General features: G+C 39.6%; 1 protein-coding gene across 3 annotated transcripts in view; it reads right to left on the reverse strand.

The window, feature by feature from the left end:
- Positions 1-21,792, reverse strand: part of LOC126456995 (solute carrier family 17 member 9) — a 105,900-nt gene that overhangs the window by 69,979 nt on the left and 14,129 nt on the right. For 2 of the 3 annotated variants that reach the window (XM_050092961.1, XM_050092960.1), the window contains 2 exons: positions 6,591-6,762; positions 6,111-6,284 (listed from right to left, as the gene is read on the reverse strand). In XM_050092961.1, coding sequence (XP_049948918.1) covers positions 6,111-6,284; positions 6,591-6,747 — 331 coding nt within the window. In that variant the 5' untranslated portion in view covers positions 6,748-6,762. Of the gene's footprint in view, positions 1-6,110; positions 6,285-6,415; positions 6,763-21,792 lie in introns of all 3 variants that reach the window. The other variant, XM_050092959.1, reaches the window with a different exon arrangement.

Consider the following 21,792-nt stretch of genomic DNA (forward strand, 5'->3'; position numbering starts at 1 on the left):
TGTCACAATGACGTTTGCATGTAAGGGATCTATGCAACACGACACCCAGGTACATTGGTTTGTCTGTATGTTCCACATTGCTCCCATTCCAGGTGAATTTCAGCTTTCTGTTTCCCTGAAATGGTTCAAATGGCTCTGAGCACTATGGGACTTAACTTCTGAGGTCATCAGTCTTCTGTTTCCCTGTTTTGAGCAAAGGTGGAAAGTGCTAACTTGTGTTTTCATGGTGTTTGATTTTGACAGAGTTTTTTTTTTTTTTATAATATTCGCACATTACATTTAACAAGTTTTCCACCACAAACCTGTTACTGTGTCGTAATAGGAGGAGAGGTGTACTCCTACATGGGGCATCGCAGGTGGCAGATAGGGGGGTCCTCAACAGCTTGCTGGCAGACTTGAGCGAAATGAAATAGCTCTCGTGGACCAAACGCATATCCCATCAATCTCATTTTTTACCATCCATAATTCACCCAACACCTTTCCAGATCACATCTGGAATTGTAAACCCTGACCTTGCTCGGACACTTGATCATTGATCAAACAATCAAACAAATATGAGGAGTCTTCTATTGAAAGAATCCAATGGTTTGGACAGTCATGACGAGATTATCCAGGCGAAGACACCATTTGGATATGGAGGGGTGTCACATAGAGGACAACCGTGAGTTGGAGTGCCTAGTGATTCACTGAATGAACAAACAAACAGGCAACATATTCCACATAAGAAGGTGCTAAAATTTAACAAACAAGGAAGATTTTCATATTCTGCAACAGTAAATATTAATTTTTTAAGGAAAGTTGGTAAATTGAAACATTTAACAGATGTCTTAGATCAACACGGGGTGCACTCAGCCTCGTGATGCCAACTGAGAAGCTACTCAACTGAATAGTAGCAGCTCTGGTCAAAGAAAATCATCATACCGACCGGGAGAGCAGTGTGCTGACCACACGCCCCTCCTATCTGCATACTCAGTTGAGGATGACATGGCACTCAGATGGTCCCGATGGGCCGCTTGTGGCCTGAAGACGGAGTGCTTAGATCAACAGAACATAGTTATCACAGCCTTTCAAGAGTTATGCAATACTGACCAAGACCCAGTCGAATCAGGAGGATATTGACTTTATAAGGGAACACCAGGAGAAAACGTAATAGAAAATGTTTCCCAATTCGGTGTGGGTTTCTTGCAACATAATAGAATATTGGACTCCACTGAGTATTTTTCATCCAATTCCTCAAGAATGGCATTGTTAACAATTAAGGTGGAAAACAAAAGATACACACTGATAAATATTCATGCTCCAACTAATGTTAAAAATAGAACCCACAACGATGGAAAGGAAAAATTCTGGGATGAACTTGATCAACTAGTAAGGACCATACTGGAGACTAACATTAAAATTCTGCTTGGCGACTGTAATGCGAAGATAGGATGAGAGAAGAAATTTTGATGTGTGGTGGAGTGATGGCCAGCGCATAAACTTACAAACAAGAAAACGGGGAACAGTTAATTGAATTTTGTACTACAAATGGATTGGTTTTGAAGACAACAAGTTTTAAGAGAAGACCACATAAGTTAATGACATAGAAATGCCCTAACATCAAGCTAGGAGAGTACCAGATATCATGTGGCCATGGATCAGAAATTCCATCAGGAAATCTATAATGTTAAAGTGCTGCATGGCATCGATGTTGATTCAGACCACTACATTTCAAAAATTAAAATGAAACTGACACCTAAAAGAAAAAGCTAACCTCAAAAGTTAGATACAAAGAGAGCATATGACCCTAGTTATATTATTAATAATCAGATATATAACGAGAGAGCAAGAATACCTTTAAGTGACAATCTAGAAGCCACTGTCAATCGATTAAAAGCCTTGGCTGAAGAAGTAGCTCTTGTACGGAAACACAAGAAACATGCTTGGTGGAATGAGGAATGCGATGTAGCGATTCAACATAGACTAAGGCCTAGTTAAATGACCAACAAAAGAGAACTGAAAGCTCCAGAGAGGAATTAATAAATGCTAGACGATCAACTGCCAAAGAAATTAGAAGGGTCAAAAGGCAGTTTCATAAGGACTCACTAAAATCTATCAAGGATGCTTTCAATCGTCACAAGACAAGAGATTACTATCAGACATTCAAACAGTACCAGCTGAATTACCCTCCACCTACTCTTATGATTAAGGATGCAAACAGAAAGGTAGCACATAACAATTATGACAATTCAATGATACTGGTTAAATATTTCAAACAGTTACTAAATAGTGCGAAACCTGAACATCATTTGGAATTTGACCCCTATCCAAGAAACAAAATGCATTTAGAAAGAGTTATACCACTACATCCAGATTAAGTACAAGCAGTGATTAACTCACTTCAGAATTATAAAGCAGCAGGTGAGAACCTACTAGTGGGAGGACTTTGTAAATATGCAAATGTACAAACTGTTCTGAACTTACACAAACATCTTACTGACATTTGGATTACTGAGAAGTTATCAGAGGAATGGAATGTTGCAATAATCCATCCACTACACAAAAAAGGAAATACATCAGATCCAAATAATTATAGGGGTATATCGCTGCCGAACATTACTTATAAAATTTTTTCCAAGGTTCTGTATTTCAGAATTCATGAACAGCTTGATAGTGAACTAGGCGAATATCAAGTAGGCTTTCGGTCAGGATGAAGCTGTCCTGATCAAATTATTAGTCTCAAATGGCTAATGAAACATCAGAGGTTCAGGAACTAGAAGCTAGTGACCACCTTTGTCGATTTTAAAAAAGCCTATGATAGTATCCATCGTGAATCCCTACTGTCAATTCTTAAAGAATTTAGTTTACATCAGAAACTTGTCAACCTCTTTGCAGTCACCCTTCGAAATACTAAAGCTAGAGTAAGGTTCAGAAATGAATTCTCTGAAACTTTTGAGATCCATACTGACCTTCGACAAGGTGACGGATTGTCTCCATTATTGTACAGTTGTGTGCTGGAGAAAATCATGCGTAAATGGAACAAGATATGCCCACCATCTATTAAGATTGGAAGAAAGATTCGTCTTAACTGCCTTGCATTTGCAGATGATTTGGCACTGTTAGCAAACAATACTGATGAAGCAAAGGTTCAGATAGAACAACTAGAACAATTAGCGGTAAAGGTTGAATTGCAAATTTCGTTTGAGAAAACAGAAATGATGTCCAGCTTCCCAGTTGACACATCCCATATAATACTCCATAATGATCAAAAAATAAAAGTAGTAAAAAAGTTTAAATATCTTGGTGAGATTATTACCTGGAATGCTAATGAAAGAGCATCAATTGCTATTAGAACATTAAAACTACAGCGAGTGCAGAGAACCACATGGCCAACCTACAAACAATGATCTCTCTCAATAAATACTAAGTTTTAACATTACTCCTCTGTTGTTAAACTGGAAGCAACATATGCAAGTGAAACACTATTCAAACCAAATACTCAAGCAACAACTGACAAATAGCAGAAAGTTGATAGAAGAATACTCTGAACAATTATCAGTAAAAAACATCAATTTAATGGGCACTGGAGACTTTTGCCCAATTCAGTAGTTATAAAGAAAGTGAATCCATTAATGATACAATGTGGAAAAGAAGGATTGCATTTTTTTGCCACATATCTCGCCTACCAAATACTAGAATCTATAAAATAAATAAAATAAAATAAAATAAAATAAAATATTAATTATTTTTATCTGTATGATTGGCTCTCCTATGAGTCGTCAGGTTTTGATTATTCGGTATCAGACGCTTGACAATGGCTTTTTCGTAAAGGCAATGTTACTCGTAGTTGACCGTGAAATAAAACTGAAATAATCGGACTTCGTAATTAAATCGTTTCCAAAGACTGCTGCGGTAGGTGCGGACTCATAAACTAAATCTCAATATTACAATAATTTGCCAGCCATGCCAAAACGACGTACAGAGGTGATTGTCTACTAAACAAAAAATTACACAGTTAGTTAAATCAGATATATTCAATGAATAAGCCTACAGTTCATAATCCTACTTACTTTTATAAATATAAATTGTTTACAGAATCGAGTGCCTAGTATGGTTGCAACTCGCAGTAATTTTCTATATCATGAAATATGGCGGTGTGCCAGACAATAAACTAAAATACGTGCTTCTCCCACCACTTCAACCAGGGCTCTTTTTTCTTAATCAAACATACGACTAACGAAAATGTGCTTTTGTTTTATCAGCGACACAGCGCTGCAGTTGTGTGCCATAGGCTTTATTTATTTGTCACTGATTATTTATTTAATTAATATCTCGCGTTTCCGAGGAAACTCACGCTCGGCATGCAAATGTGCCTTTATAAATCCTGAAGCAACTTTTTGACTACTTCTGGAACAGTAAAACCAAAAACATCGGGTTTAAAGAAGTACAAAGTGATCTGGATGAATTGAACACCACCACACACCAAATTCAACACAGAGAAGAGAAACTGCTTCTGAAGAACAAATACACATGGCTAACATTCAAACCATCAGAATGGAAGAAGTATATTATATCTGCAAAAGAACGAGCAGCCAGATCACAGCAAATGAAGAAATTTTGGGAAATGAAGAAATTGCTGGCTGCTACGACTTAAACTTAATTACTGTAAACTCTGTTGTATTATGTTCGATTTTAGTGCTTCAAAGTGGGCGTAAACTATGTGAATAATAAATGAACAAGTTTCCCATTTTCCCTCCTACTTCCTCAAAGTTCTGTCACTGTACAGTAATACCCAGATCATATGCATACAAGAAATGAGAGTATGGTCTGGTGTTGGTTTATCATAAGTATACAGATTTATACGCATACAAGCATTATTTGGCAGTAGTTATTCGGTTGGGATCTGCCTTTCAAGGTTTCAATATCACTACTATCTTCTATTTCTTCCACATCTTTGGGGTCTTGAATGTTTGTAGACAGTGATGAGAGACTTATAATGGATGACCTGTACCATGCAAAATCAATGTTATAGGATGATACCAGAACATTAATTTATCTGATTTTGCATGAAACTGTGAGCACTTTCAGTGTTCAACAAACATACATACAGGATGCAAAGCTGAATAAATACAGCGATTTAAAGACAGTGTACGCATTTTCGTGGAAGTTTACTCATACTGCAATAAAACTTATCTGCTTTTATATATGTTTATACAACCAGGTTGTGAAGCAGTGGAGCAGATGTTGAGTGATAAGTGGTAAGAGACTGGTGGAACAACTATACAGGAATGCACCTGATGGTTCAGTCTTAACAGCAAGTGACTACTGTGATGGTAGGTGCTCACATAACACACTCAAAATGTTTTATGGGGGCAGACAAGTGTTTTCTTCAATGGAAAGAACTTGCAATGCAATAAGAAGTGAACAGTAAATGAACAGCATTTCACATACACATAATGAATATTGCTGTACATTATTCTAATAATCGTTCTCTGAGGTAAGAATATCCTTTGGCAATCTTTGCAGTTGTCTGAAAATGATACCAAAGGGCATAAAAATTTAAACAATCAAAGAAAGCTTTTATTTCATTGTCAAGCATAATGCAGATTATTTTGACAGAGAAACCAACAGCTCCAATTTTGTATAAAATTCTGCATTAGAAACTCTGAAGCAACTTTCCTGTACACCTTCATTATGAGGGATTTAAAATTTTTGGTTTTGCTTATTATTTTATAATTTGTTGATAGTAAAAAGTAACTTTTAATCAGTTTTTATGTTGGAAGCTGTATTCAATGTTCCAACTTAGCTAAACAACAATTTGTTTCATTCAGTCTGTGTGCTGATGTTAATGTTTGCTAAAACTTTTACACTTGTACTGAGGTCCCATTCAAACCAGTTAGAACTGATTTTGTTGAATAAATTGGCAAAAACACTTGTTAACACTGCAGTTGTTATATCCAAGGGATTATTCAGCATTTAGTTGTGCCTCTCTGCTATTAACTTTGGTAACTAAAAGATCAAAATCATCAAAATTTTAAAATTAGTCTGTGAAAATGTGAGCTGATGACAACACTCTAAAATGAGACATTTATAAAAAAATTATATTAAGGAATTTAGTGGAAGTTACTTACCAATGCAGTAGAACACAAATGGCCATCCATAATATTCCAACACATTTGATCCCACAACACCAGTGAACAGAGTGCCAACAGCAGACCCTGATGTTAAGATACTAAAAAATGAGGCTCTCTCCTTCTCTGTAATTTTCTGTGCAGTTAAGCTGCTCATGCTGGGAAAATGGACACCTATCAGAAGAATACAATTATTACAATAAATCCTCTTAAAAACTTAATTGTGGAATATATATCATCATTATTTAATGTTCTGCATAATATCTATATTTGTAAATTATGCTTAAAATTGTGTAAACAATCACCTTGAAATGCTCCATGCAAAACTCTTATGAATACAATAAAATTGACAGAAATACTGGTATCTGAAAACAGCCATATCATTTGAGGCATGAAAAAAGTAACAATGCACCATCCAATCCCAGCAATTAATATTACTTTTTGTCCTCCAATTCTATCACTCAAATAACCACCAAACACCTGAGTCAGAGTGTATCCCCAAAAAAAGCTCGACAGTATCATCCCTGAGTCTTTTTTGCTCCAGCCACGTTCCTTGGTAATTTCTGGTATAGCAAGGGGGACAGAAGTCCTGCTTGCATAAAGAGCTGAGGTCCCCAAAAATAATGTGAGCAGCCATCTACGTTTCTCATTTCTGGAAATAAAGAAAAAGCACATAAATCTTACATAGGAAAAAGCAATGACAAACATCCATGTTTAAATAATAAGTCACGGAAGACAAAGATGTTGACACTCCTCTGAGGTACACCTAGTAAAACACAATAATGGTCACACCAACTGATCTATGTTCTTTAACAGAATGGAAGATGCATTATGATGGGGAGGTGCACATGGGCATGTTGATGTATTAGTTTTATTGACCGAGTTCATATTGTTGAGGATTACACCTCTTGATGAGATAAGATTAACATGTATTTATGAGCATTTTTTATGTATAAAACAAGTTATGATTGCTGATAACAGAAATCAGCAAAGAACGTGCTTTTTTGGATAAATATGACACATGTTTCAACTAACATTAATGATTTCTTTTGCATTGTAACAGACATTAGCTTGAGTTTGTCATGAGCTAGTTCACTGTCTGTATCAACAAAAGCCCAATTAATTCTGTAACCAAATCCAAGCTTCATCAATAATAAAAAAGAAAAGCATCCAAGAAGCAAGTTGATCACTGAGTCCACACCCAATGTAATAGTGCTGTAAGCAAATAGATAATATACAAAGATGTATAACCATGAACACAGTACTGAAGTAGTAAGTGATGGTTGGTCTTCCATCGGAGACTAGCCATTAGACATCAACCCACTTGCCTGCTGACTGTGCAGGTTGTGAGTGGAGCTTTGATCACAAACTCACTGGTGGCCCGTCCTGAAGGCATCAACTGTTTCCTCATCTGCACTCTTGTTGGTATCTGGTGAGGATACCTAAGTCACCCTAATGCAAGAAGACAGTTAATTACTTGTCTGAGAAGTCAGTACTAGATAGGGATTCCAGGAGAGCACAACCAGAATTCACATATCAAATAACAGGTTTGCACTCAAAATAAATGAGATACAAACTGAAATAATAGCTTTTGAAATTTTTCCTGAAAATCAAGAACCTTAACATATCTGTAACGGCAGTGAGAGTAAAATCTGTAGATAAATCTAAGTACCTGGGTAGATTTGTGATGTCAAAAAACCAGACTGGTCTTGAAGCCAGTAGATGCACTGGAATAGTAGCTAATAAATTTGCGAAACTGAATTGGCATTTCCACAACTTTAATGATTTATTTATATATGAAGCTTTGAGCACATAAAACTGTTACCTTTTTTTAATTTTCTGTACATTTCAAACTATGTGCCTGAATCGAAGTTGTGCAAAAACAAAATTGAACTGACATCTTGGATATTCGGGAATCCAGCCGGATGTTCGCATCGTTCTCACATGATATTTCAACAGCGTGCCTCGCTGTCTTCTTCAGGTGCTACCTGAGACTGGTCCTTGGGTCGGTCGAGTCCAGTATTTATGCCTGGGAGGAGCTGGGCGTTTCCTAATTGGTCCGCGCCAAGTCGAGTGTTCCATCTGTGGTCCACGCCCACCACACTCGGCTTCAATGGACCCCTCCAGTCGCGGATGTTCCGACTGCCATCGGCGCCCATTTTGGCCGTCCTCAACGGCTGTGGTTGTGGTTGAGATAGAGTACCCAACATCTCAGATCGGATCTGACACACCTCAGATGACTACCACAACTGTTGAGGATGGCCAAAACGGGTGCCGACGGCAGTCGGAACATCCGCGATTGGAGGGGTCCGTTGAAGCTGAGTTTGGCGGGTGCAGACCACAGATGGAACACTCGACTCGGTGCGGACCGATTAGGGAATGCCCGGCTCCTCCCAGGCATAAATACTGGACTTGATCGACCCAAGGACCAGTCTCAGGTAGCACCTGAAGAAGACAGCGAGGCACGCTGTTGAAATATCGTGCGAGAACGACGCAAACATCCGGCTGGATTCCCGAATATCCAAGATGTCAACAGATCGCCGGGAAAGCATGAAGAATTATAAAATTGAACTGCTTAAATCTGAAATTTCTCTTGTCCAGTATCCACAAGAAGTGGAGTACCATGTGAGAAATTATGATGTACTAAAGTGGACCTTCCTCCTGGAAAATCAATGTAGGTGGGTGTGATATGTGTTATAAACCTTGTCAGTGCAATGGAAATGTTACAGCACTGCTGCCTTTAGCATGAAGATGACTGCTGGCTGCCAAAACTTGTTTTGTCATTGTGAAATGCTCGTGAAATTACTATGTCATATAAAAGAACTTCATGTGCAACAGGAAAAGTCTTTCATGATGCACAACAAAATAAGATGAGACTGTTTCAGATAGTTTATGAAATGTAGCATGAATCATTGCAAGCAAGAATGTATATAGTATAAACAGTTTACAGTTGAACACACTAATTAGAAGTAAACAACACAAAATTAGGCAGAAGCATACACAATAGAAATATTACAAATACTGAATGAAAAAAGGAGTCTAATAAAATGAAGAACTAAACAACAGTATGAGTGTGGCATATCAGTGCACCAAGATAAAAATTAGACTCACTATCCACGAAAGGACCCATGGTAGGATTAAGGCATGTACTTTGTGGTGATACATAGCTGCCATATTGACAGTAGTTGTAGTAAAGGTGCCCCCAACTCTGACTGAATAGGCAATGGCTGCATAAAGGTTGGCCAGCCGGAGTGGCCGAGTGGTTCTAGGCGCTACAGTCTGGAACCGCGCGACCACTACGGTCGCAGGTTCGAATCCTGCCTCGGGCATGAATGTGTCTGATGTCCTTAGGTTAGGTAGGTTTAAGTAGTTCTAGGGGATTGATAACCTCAGAAGTAAAGTCCCATAGTGCTCAGAGCCATTTGAACCATTTGCATAAAGGTTATAACAGGTGGGGACAGGTCTTGTATGCGAATTGTTCACAAGCAAGTGACTCATGGAACGTGAGGTTGGGCGAGAGTAGTGTAAGAGTGTTATTTGCACGAAAGTGGTGGAAGAAACCATTGTTACCTGACTGATTTTTATTTTTCACAGTTTTTCTGACTTAAGATTAAGAGCCACTTTCACTCCCTGGTTGCACATGAAGTTCTTTTATATTTTATATGACATAATCACATGAGCATTTCAAAATGACAAAACTAGTTTGACCAGACAGTGGTTATCTTCATGCTAATGGCAGCACTGATGTAACATTCCCACTGTCGGCAATGAGCACTGTTGATACCACAATGGGAATGTTACATTATTGCTTTCCGCATTTGTCTTTAGCCTGAAGACGCTCTCTGGTTGCTCAAATCATGTAAAGGCATTGTGGAGTACTGATGTGATTGTGTAACATAAAAAAATAAAAGAATTGAGCAATCAATCACCCACTTAATCTCTATAGATAGATTGTAATTTTTTCCAAAAAAAGTCTTTAACATGGAAAAATTATGGGACAGTAGAATAAACACCCTAGTATCTTTAAATGTAGCAGTACTGAATAATTCCACCTACTCTGTCATTCTTAAAATGAACAAATTGTTTCATTGTTTTTAGAATTTACTTTTAATCCACAATTACCTAGTAAATATGAAAACTACTTCACAGTATGTTCTTCATACTACTGTTCAGACAATAGTTTATGTTTTTTTGGTTGCTAAGTACTAAGGTTTCTGATCACAGGAATGTTTGATTTTACCTTCAATATTACGTAGGAATTTTGAAGTTTTTTTTTTTAATTTAAAGGTTTCATTGTTGGTATAAAAACATAATAATGGATACAACTTAAATTCTGCTTCAAAAGTGGGACCTAATTAATTTCTGTTTACTAATGCTTAGAAATTATTGATGAATGCAAGGAAATGAGTGCTAATTATATTATGCTATTGACAAGAATTACATAATTACAGGGAATAAGTCTAATTTGTGAAATATTGGTATAAATGTTGTCCACTGTAAACAACGTATAAACCATAACACGTGGTGGAGTGGAGGTAGTTGTTGACTTGTCATTAGCTGAGTTGTGGCTATGAGTTTCAAGCTGTGAATACACCATGGTTGAGTAAGTAAAAGATACAGGGTGTTTTGAGCAGTGACAAGCGCTTGCCTCTCAGTAAAATTACTATCTTGCATAAACTACAGCTGTTCAGTGTGTCAGTTTTTGGGCATTAATCCACCAATGTGCTTATCATTAGGGGTGAATGCCACAAAAGGTAAAGTTTCTTGAACCCTGATTTATTTTTTGTCTGTTCATTTAGACAGACATGGAGTTTTGTTAAATGTATACATATCAACACCTACTCCTGGAACTGATTATTCAGTTTCATATATATATAACTGCACAATACGTGTTTGTGAGGTCAAGTGCAGCCTTGCATTATATGCACATTTGACTACAGGCCTAAACTTTTCTGGAACTGCTTACTTTGTACACCTGATGTGAATGTTTGTGTAATAAATATACATTGTTTTTTTGAAAAGTATTCAGTATCTTAGACAAATCACCTAAATTGCTCAAGAAGAGTTAGTGGTCAAGTAGAGAGATTAGAGAGGAGGAAGAAAGAAAGGTTATAGAGTTTAATATCCCATGACACTAAAAATTAGTTAGGAAGTAATTAAAGGAATTGTCATCGGGGATATTTAAGGAAACCACATATTTAAAAAAAAAATATGATTTGTAACAACTGTATTAACATGATTGATTCAGAGGTTGGATGGCTGCAATATCTGACACTGGGAAGGGAGGAAGGAAGACTGAATTTTAATGTCCCACTGGTAGCAAGGTCATTAGAGATAGAACACAAGCTCATATTACATGAGAATGAGGAAGGAAATTGACCACATCCTTTTCAAAGGAAGCATTTCAGAGTTTGCTTAAAGTGATTTAGGGGAATGACAGATAACTAAATCTGGATTTGAACGATCACCCTCCCAAATGGGAGTCCAGTGTGCCAGTCACTGGACCACCTCACTTGGTTACACATGGAGGTGGAGGGTGACGGCAGGATGAGATGGGGATACTGATATATGTCATCAGTCCTTTAACAATTGAGTTTCTACACACTCACATGTGTTACTGAAGTCACAATCAGGAGAGAAAATTTTTATGAGTGACTGACTCGTTATATATTTGGCACTGATCAGTGACACTGGACAGAACACTTGAACTTGAGATTTTTTTTGCAAGATAAGCCTGTGAGTCAGATACACCATTCATGCGCAAGAGCCTATGTGAGACTGACATGATATGCTTATTGGATGTAACTGGAATGGGAGTTTGGTGAGAGCTGAGGTAGGTAAAAGAGACATCCTTATCGGTGTCCCTAACTTGATCTATCCAGCTTTCAGATTTCAGACTAATTTCAAGAATTATATTCTGTGGTGATGAAACAGAAGCATGAATGAAATACATTGAGGTGACAAAAGTCATGGGACAGTGATATGCACATATATAGATGGTAGTAGTAACATGTACACGAGGTATAAAAGGGCAGTGCTTTGACAAGAGCTCTCATTTACACTCAGGTGATTCATGCAAAAAGGTTTCCAGCATGTTTGTGGCTGCACAACAGGAATTAACAGACTTTGAATGTGGAGTGGAAGTTGGAGCTAGAAGTATGGGACATTCCATTTTGGATATTGCTAGGGAATTCAATAATCTGAAATCCACAGTGCCAAGAGAGTGCTGAGAATAGCAGATTTCTGCATTATATCTCACCAAGGACAATGCAGTGACCAAGGGCCTTCACTTAATGCAGCTGCATCTGTGTAGGGTTGTCCATGTTAACAGACAAGCAACACTGCATGAAATAACCACAGAAATCAATGTGGGACATATGACGAATGTATCTGTTAGGATAGTGCGGTGAAATTCGGTGTCAATCGGCTATGGTAGCAGACAACAAAAATGAGTACCTTTGCTAACAGCACAACATTGCCTGCAGCACCTCTTCTCATCTTGTGACCATACTGGTTGGACACTAGAGGACTGGAAAACCATGGCGTGGTGAGATGAGTCCCAATTTCAGTTGGTAAGAGCTGATGGTAGTGTTCATGTGGTGCAGACTGCCCAAAGCCACAGACCCAACTTGCCAACAAGGCACTGTGCCAGGTGGTGGTGGGACTGCCCAAAGCCACAGACCCAACTTGCCAACAAGGCACTGTGCCAGGTGGTCGTGGCTCTAAAATAGTGTGGGTCTAACTGAACCAATCATTTACTGGAAATGGTTATGTTTGACTACCTGGAGACCATTTGCAGCCATTGATTTACTTCATGATCCCAAACAACAACGGAAATTGTATGGATGACAGTGTGGCATGTCACCGGGCCACAGTTGCCCACGACTGGTTTGAAGAACATTTTGGATATCCCCCCTCCCCCCATGAACCATGGACCTTGCCGTTGGCGGGGAGGCTTGCATGCCTCAGTGATACAGATATACAGATGGCCATACCGTAGGTGCAACCACAACGGAGGGGTATCTGTTGAGAGGCCACACAAACGAGTGGTTCCTGAAGAGGGGCAGCAGCCTTTTCAGTAGTTGCAGGGGCAACAGTCTGGATGATTGATTGATCTGGCCTTGTAACACTAACCAAAACAGCCTTGCTGTGCTGGTACTGTGAACGGCTGAAAGCAAGGGGAAACTACAGCTGTAATTTTTCCCGAGGGCATGCAGCTTTACTGTATGGTTAAATGATGGCGGCACCCTCTTGGGTAAAATATTCTGGAGGTAAAATAGTCCTCCATTCGGATCTCCGGGTGGGGACTACCCACCAGGACGTTGCTATCAGGAGAAAGAAAACTGGCATTCTACAGATCGGAGTGTGGAATGTCAGATCCCTTAATCGGGCAGGTAGATTAGACAATTTAAAAAGGGAAATGGATACGTTAAAGTTAGATATAGTGGGAATTAGTGAAGTTCGGTGGCAGGAGGAACAAGACTTCTGGTCAGGTGAATACAGGGTTATAAATACAAAATCAAATAGGGGTAATGCAGGAGTAGGTTTAATAATGAATAAAAAAATAGGATTGCGGGTAAGCTACTACAAACAGCATAGTGAACACATTATTGTGGCCAAGATAGACACAAAGCCCATTCCTGCTACAGTAGTACAAGTTTATATGCCAACTAGCTCTGCAGATGATGAAGAAATTGATGAAATGTATGATGAGATAAAAGAAATTATTCACGTAGTGAAGGGAGACGAAAATTTAATAGTCATGGGTGACTGGAATTCGAGAGTAGGAAAAGGGAGAGAAGGAAACATAGTAGGTGAATACGGATTAGGGGTAAGAAATGAAAGAGGAAGCCGCCTGGTAGAATTTTGCACAGAGCATAAATTAATCATAGCTCACACTTGGTTCAAGAATCATGAAAGAAGGTTGCATACATGGAAGAACCCTGGAGATACTAAAAGGTATCAGATAGATTATATAATGGCAAGACAGAGATTTAGGAACCAGGTTTTAAATTGTAAGACATTTCCAGGGGCAGATGTGGACTCTGACTAAAATCTATTGGTTATGAACTGTAGATTAAAACTGAAGAAACTGCAAAAAGGTGGGAATTTAAGGAGATGGGACCTTGATAAACTGACTAAACCAGAGGTTGTAAAGAGTTTCAGGGAGAGCATAAAGGAACAATTGACAGGAATGGGGGAAAGAAATACAGTAGAAGAAGAATGGGTAGCTTTGAGGGATGAAGTAGTGAAGACAGCAGACGATCAAGTTGGTAAAAAGACGAGGGCTAATAGAAATCCTTGGGTGACAGAAGAAATATTGAATTTAATTGACAAAAGGAGAAAATATAAAAATGCAGTAAATGAAGCAGGCAAAAAGGAATACAAACGTCTCAAAAATGAGGTCGACAGGAAGTGCAAAACTGCTAAGCAGGGATGGCTAGAGGACCAATGGAAGGATGTAGAGGCTTATCTCACTAGGGGTAAGATAGATACTGCCTACAGGAAAATTAAAGAGACCTTTGGAGTAAAGAGAACCAGTTGTATGAATATCAAGAGCTCAGATGGAAACCCAGTTCTAAGCAAAGAAGGGAAAGCTGAAAGATTATAGAAGGTCTATACAAGAGCGATGAACTTGAGGACAATATTATGGAAATGGAAGAGGATGTAGATGAAGATGAAATGGGAGATATGATACTGCGTGAAGAGTTTGACAGAGCACTGAAAGACCTGAGTAGAAACAAGGCCCCGGGAGTAGACAACAGGAACTACTGACAGCCTTGGGAGAGGCAGTCATGACAAAACTCTACCATCTGGTGAGCAAGATGTATAAGACAGGCGAAATACCATCAGACTTCAAGAAGAATATAATAATTCCAATCCCAAAGAAAGCAGGCATTGACAGATGTGGAAATTACAGAACTATCAGTTTAATAAGTCACAGCTGCAAAATACTAATGCGAATTCTTTATGGACTAATGGAAAAACTGGTACAAGTTGACCTCAGGGAAGATCAGTTTGGATTCTGTAGAAATGTTGGAACACGTGAGGCAATACTGACCTTATGCCTTATCTTAGAAGAAAGATTAAGGAAAGGCAAACCTATGTTTCTAGCATTTGTAGACTTAGAGAAAGCTTTTGACAATGTTGACTGGAATACTGTCTTTCAAATTCTGAAGGTGGCAGGGGTAAAATACCGGGAGCGAAAGGCTATTTTACAATTTGTACAGAAACCAGGTGGCAGTTATAAGAGTCGAGGGGCATGAAAGGGAAGCAGTGGTTGGGAAAGGAGTGAGACAGGGTTGTAGCCTCTCCCCGATGTTATTCAATCTGTATCTTGACCAAGCAGTAAAGGAAACAAAAGAAAAATTCGGAGTAGGTATTAAGTTCCACGGAGAAGAAATAAAAACTTTGAGGTTCGCCGATGACATTGTAATTCTGTCAGAGACAGCAAAGGACTTGGAAGAGCAGTTCAACGGAATGGACAATGGCCTGAAAGAAGGATATAAGATGAACATCAACAAAAGCAAAACGAGGATCATGGAATGTAGTCGAATTAAGTCGGGTGATGCTGAGCGAATTAGATTAGGAAATGAGACACTTAAAGTAGTAAAGGAGTTTTCCTATTTAGAGGGTATAAAATGTAGACTGGCAATGGCAAGGAAAGTGTTTCTGAAGAAGAGGAATTTGTTAACATCGAGTATAGATTTAAGTGTCAGGAAGTCATTTCTGAAAGTATTTTGTATTTAGTGTAGCCATGTATGGAAGTGAAACATGGACGATAAATAGTTTGGACAAGAAGAGAATAGAAGCTTTCGAAATGTGGTGCTATAGAAGAATGCTGAAGATTAGATGGGTAGATCACATAACTAATGATGAGGTATTGAATAGAATAGGGGAGAAGAGGAGTTTGTGGCACAACTTGACAAGAAGAAGGGACCGGTTGGTAGGGCATGTTCTGAGGCATCAAGGGATCACAAATTTAGCATTGGAGGGCAGTGTGGAGGGTAAAAATCATAGAGGGAGACCAAGAGATGAGTACACTAAGCAGATTCAGAAGGATGTAGGTTGCAATAAGTACTGGGAGATGAAGAAGCTTGCACAAGATAGAGTAGCATGGAGAGCTGCATCAAACCAGTCTCAGGACTGAAGACCACAACAACAACTGGATATTTCAAGCAAATGATTTGGCCAACCAGATCACCCAACAAGAGTTTCATCAAACAATTATGGGACATAACTGAAAGGTCAGTTCATGCACAAAATCCTGCACTGGCAAGACATTTGCAATTATTGATGGCTATAGAGGCAGCATGGCTCACTATTTTTGCAGGGGACTTCTCGCAACTTGTTGAGTCCACACCATGTCAAGTCGCTGCACTTCACAGGGCAAAAGGAGGTCTGGCACAATATTAGGAGGTATCCCATGAGCTTTGCCACCTCAGTCCTCAAATACATAACAGGGAAGTACAAATATTAACACATAACATCTACCACAGCATTTGAAATTTATTAATATCAAATGTCATTATCTACACAAACCTAAAGACATAATATGCCAACAATACAGCTCATTCAGCTCACCACACAAAATATTAAAAATGATATCAGGTAATCATGTGATCCTCCACTGCCGACATAAGTCCTAGTAGTGAAGCAATGCATATATCGCAGTAGGTTTATAGAATCAGTACAGTATGGTCAGTTGATGTGGAGATATGACATGATGGTAGAAAAGAGCTACTGTGTTTGGACATGATTGTAAACACTCCACGAATGAAGCTGCACTATTTGTTGATATATCAATGTAAACTGTCCAACACGTTCCAACGAACGGTCTGCCACAATGGCATACCACTAACAGCCATGAAACATTATATAAGAACAGTGGTCATGAAAGACCCTAATAAACAGGGATCAGAGACAATTGTCATGTACAGTAAATGACAATCGGTTTCAAACCCAACAGGAATTGTTGGCGCCTGTGAACGGAGGTCAAACTCAACAAATTTCCAAGTGAAAATAGGAAACTGCATACAATTGGCATTTGAAGTTGGGTACCATGTAAAAGGACATTGCTCAGAGTGTTACACAAAGTGCATACCTTCAAGGGTCAGATGACACAGAAACTGGACAGTAGCTGACTGGAGGCATGTCACGTGTTGTGACAAATGATGATTTTGCCACTTTTCAAATGATGCAAGGCATCAAGCACACCAGCAGCCGAGGGCAGCCACAAAGAAATGATTAAAAAATTCCCTGATATTTCCAGGTTTTCCAGTGAAGTTTGTAATACTTTTCCCTCCTTTTGAAATTTTATTCATATTAAAAAGACAATGAAAGTTTTAACAATTTTTTATCTGTCAACAATTAAATCTGGTATAAAACTCACAAAAATTAAGACGACACATTGAATTATGTTTATTTAAATAGATTATTTTTAATTTTATTCATTTTTAAATCATTACCATTGTTGGTATTTTATAAGTAAAGAGTAACACAAAAATATGCTAATGACTTTTAGTATGAACTGGTACAAATTAAAATTCTAATATCTGGTAGATCAAAATTGAAGATTTTTACATTGCTCGTGAATAGCTTGGATCTCAGCTAAAAGTGTAGCTTTTTTTACACCAATTTCTTTCTCCCTGTCTCATTTGCTACACATTTTCCTTTCAAATATTCTGGTTCGTTTAGTGTAGATTCTTTTTTCCACCATTCAGTTACTTCTGGCAATTTTTAATGTGAGTTCAGGTAGTTTTATAATACACAGTGTGTGGAGTGTATAGTTCAGGACAGAGATGGTACTGCGATGTTTTGGGCATGTACTTCATACCATGACTTGGGACCATTCATTCTGGTTACCTTGAGCACAAACTTGGGTATTTATTTCAACATTCTCAGTAACCAAACGTTAATATTTCTTCTACACCTCCAAAATGAATATGATGTGGACACTCCCATTCTCCAAAATGTTATCAGTTGTATTTACAGGGCTGCACACACATATTCCCAGTTCAATGAACACTCAAGTACCCTGTAACAACTTAAATGGTCTGCTAAATCACCAAATCTTAATCCCACAAAAAATATCTGAACTATTTGGAACAGTGGGTGAAAGGTAACAATCATCATCCCTACAATGCAATAGCTCTATGAGAACTAATAATCAATGAATGACTTCAGCTGATAACCAGGAAGAACATGTAGATACAAGTATATTCTGTTTCTCACTAAAGTGAGGCTTTATCAGGGCTTGAGGCAGTTTTACACTGTAACCACGTGAATTCTCCTGCGGATCACTGATTTTTTGTCCAGTGCACTTGTTTGAAGGTACTGGTATGTTCCAAGAGACGGTCTAGCGTGAGGGATGCCGCATCAATATCAACAATCAAAAGCTCTAGTTTGTTATTTTTTGATAATGCTGTGCTGTTAGCAGAATGTCGCTAAGAGCTTATCTAGACAAATGAAACAAGTAAGATTCTGCATCAAGAAATTAAGATGGACACCATGGACAATATTCTTATAGAAGATGTTAAAGGTAACAGAAAATCCATTGAACATGTTGAGGGTTACCTCCACTTAAGTGACAGTTTTCTTCCAAAATAGCAGGGGAGAACAAAAGGTACATAAAACATCCACAGGATCTTTGGTTGAATTAATCTTGTTACCATCACTACAGACAGCTACAAAGTTTTATGTACGAGGAGCAAATATGTTCACCAACCAATAAGCAAATAAACACACTCACAACATGTCAGAAAAAGATGCAGAGGAGCCTGCTAGAAGTTTCTCTGTATGTCATCACTGTCAGAAAAGCAAGAATGCCTTAAAGGATCAAAGCAAAGAACATCGGTAAACATGTCTGGGTGGTATTTATAGATGTAGGTAAATATTCTCCTTGAAAAATGTTGGTGTAATCAAGTAAGTATTATACTACCAATTGGAGATAAATAACACCTATTTAGTGTAATAGAGGAGGCATCATCATTGTTCAGAATAGCTACTTTCTTTCCAGCTTAACCTGACCAGATACCTGTGCATCTAACAGTGCCGGTCCTGGGACAGGGAGGTGTGTGGCATGGGATCAGATCCACCCAGCAGAGTAACAATGAGTTTTGATGTGCTGACCAGCGTGGATGTTGTATAAATAAGCATTATAACACTTATCTATAAGTAATACTGTATACAGATTAAGTTTCTGTGATTTGTCTGTCTTTTATTAATGTATATATTGACTCATTATCTTTGTTATTGGGATGTTTGGAACACAAGAATGAGTGAAAAGCAGTTTGGCAACATTTGTGGGTAGGACTGACCACAGTACAGCAATGACTGGGTGACACCCAAGAAACAGAAAATGAAGTAGACGATACTAGTTGACTTATATGTTAAGATGTCCTGAGTAATACTCTGGGGCCATTTGAGATTAGAAATAAGCAATATAGGAGAAGGCCTTTACTGCACATGGAGACTGGTTGGTTTGTGGGATTGAAGGGACCAGGCTACTAGGGCCATCGGTCCCTTTTTCCATGAACTTGGAACCCCCACAAGGAATAAAAACAAACAATGGAGATGACAAGAGACAACACAGGACAAGAAAGACACAGACAGACGCCAAACAAAAAGAATTAAAATCACACCAAGTGTGACAGTGGTTGGCCGACCCTAGAAACAAAAAAGGAAAAGCCAACCACCAAGAAACGCACTAAAAACCCCAGTCTAAAATCGTAGGCCAAAGGCCAGACTCAACACAAAAAAAGGACAAACACTTAGATCAAGAGATAAAAATCCCCTGCACGAATAAAACTCAAAACTAAATCTGCCATCACAACGTCATCTGATAAAAGTGCAGGAAGTGTATCAGGTAGCGCAAATGTCTGCCTGAGCGGAGTTAAAAGTTGACAGTCCAACAAGATGTGGACCACAGTCAAAGCTGACCCGCAGCAACATAAACATGGGTCCTTGCGGCGCAATAAATAGCTGTACGTTATCCAGGTGTGGCCAATGCGCAGCTGGCAGAGAACAACAGAGTCCTTGCGAGAGACCCGCAAGGAGGAGCACCACCCACCGGTAGCCTCCTTGTTGGCCCGTAGTTTGTTGGGTGAAGGAAGAGTGCGTCATTCGTCACCCGAGGTGCGAAGTACCTTCTGCCGCAAAACTGACCTAAGGTCACTCTCTGAAAGGCCAATCTCCAAGGCTGGTGCATTGACAGCCTGTTTGGCCAGCATGTCAACACATTCATTTACCAGGATGCCTACATGAACCCAGGTCCACACAAAGACCACAGAGTGGCCGCAATGGGCAAGAGTATGGAGGGACTCCTGGATAGCCATCACCAGATGAGAGCGAGGGAAACACTGGTAGATAGCTCATAAACTGCTCAGGGAGTCACTACAGATAATGAAGGACTCACCTGAGCAGGAGCGGATACACTCTAGGGTGCGAGAGATGGTGACCAGCTCGGCAGTGAAAACACTGCAGCCAGCCGGCAACAAGTGTTGTTCATAATGGTACCCTAGAGTAAGAGCATAACTGACACGACCAGCAACCATCGAACCGTCAGTATAGACAACGTCGGAGCCTTGAAACATGGCAAGAATTGAAAGAAAGTAGCAGTGGAGGGCCGCAGGAGGGACTGTGTTCTTCAGGCCCTGTGCCAAATTGAGCTGAAGGCATGGGCGGGGCACACACCATGGGAGTATATGCAGAGGGGCCCGGAAAAGAAGTGGAAGACGGAAAACTTCAAGCCCAGAGAGAAGAGCTCTGACACGAACCGTGATCATACACCCTGACCGCGGCTGCCGTTCCGGAAGATGGATGACTGAATGAGGGAACAGGAGATGATAATTGGGATGACCGGGCAAGCTACAAATGTGTGTAGCATAAGTGGCAGTAATCGTTGACACTGGTACTGCAATGGAGGGACACCTGCCTCAACAAGTATGCTGTCGACAGGGCTTGTGTGGAAAGCTCCAGTGGCGAGTCAGATCCCGCTGTAAAGGATGGGGTCCAGAAACCGCAATGTGAAAGTGGATGCCAAACCATAAGCTAGGCTCCCATAATCGAGACGGGACTGACTTAATGCCTGGCACAGCCATAGAAGGGTAGACCGGTTGGCACCCCAGCTGGTGTGACTCAAGCTACGAAGAGCATTAAGATGCTGCCAGCATGTTTGTTTAAGCTGCCGAATATGAGGCAGCCAAGTCAACTGGGTATCAAAAACCAATCCCAAAAACCAAAGCGTCTCCACCACAGCAAGAGGTTAGCCATCAAGATAAAACCGTGGCTCAGGGTGAACGGTGCGCCACTGGCAGAAATGCATAACGCAGGTCTTGGCAGCTGAAAACTGGAAGCCATGCGTTACAGCCCAAGACTGTGCCTTTTGGATAGCACCCTGCAGCTGCCGTTCAGCAGCTGCAATGCTAGTGGAGCTATAGTATAGCTAGAAGTCGTCAGCATACAAGGAAGATGAGACAGAAGTTCCCACCACCGCAGCGAGCCCATTAATTGAAATCAAAAAGAGGCAGACACTTAAGACAGATCCTTGCGGTACCCCATTCTCCTGAACTCAGGAGGAACAATGGGAGGCCGCAACTTGCACACGGAAGGAACGAAGTGACAGAAAATTTTGTATGAAAATTGGGAGCAGACCCCGAAGACCCCAATCATGAAGTGTAGA

The sequence above is a fragment of the Schistocerca serialis genome, chromosome 2 (assembly GCF_023864345.2).
Source record: "Schistocerca serialis cubense isolate TAMUIC-IGC-003099 chromosome 2, iqSchSeri2.2, whole genome shotgun sequence".
Lineage (NCBI taxonomy): Eukaryota > Metazoa > Arthropoda > Insecta > Orthoptera > Acrididae > Schistocerca > Schistocerca serialis.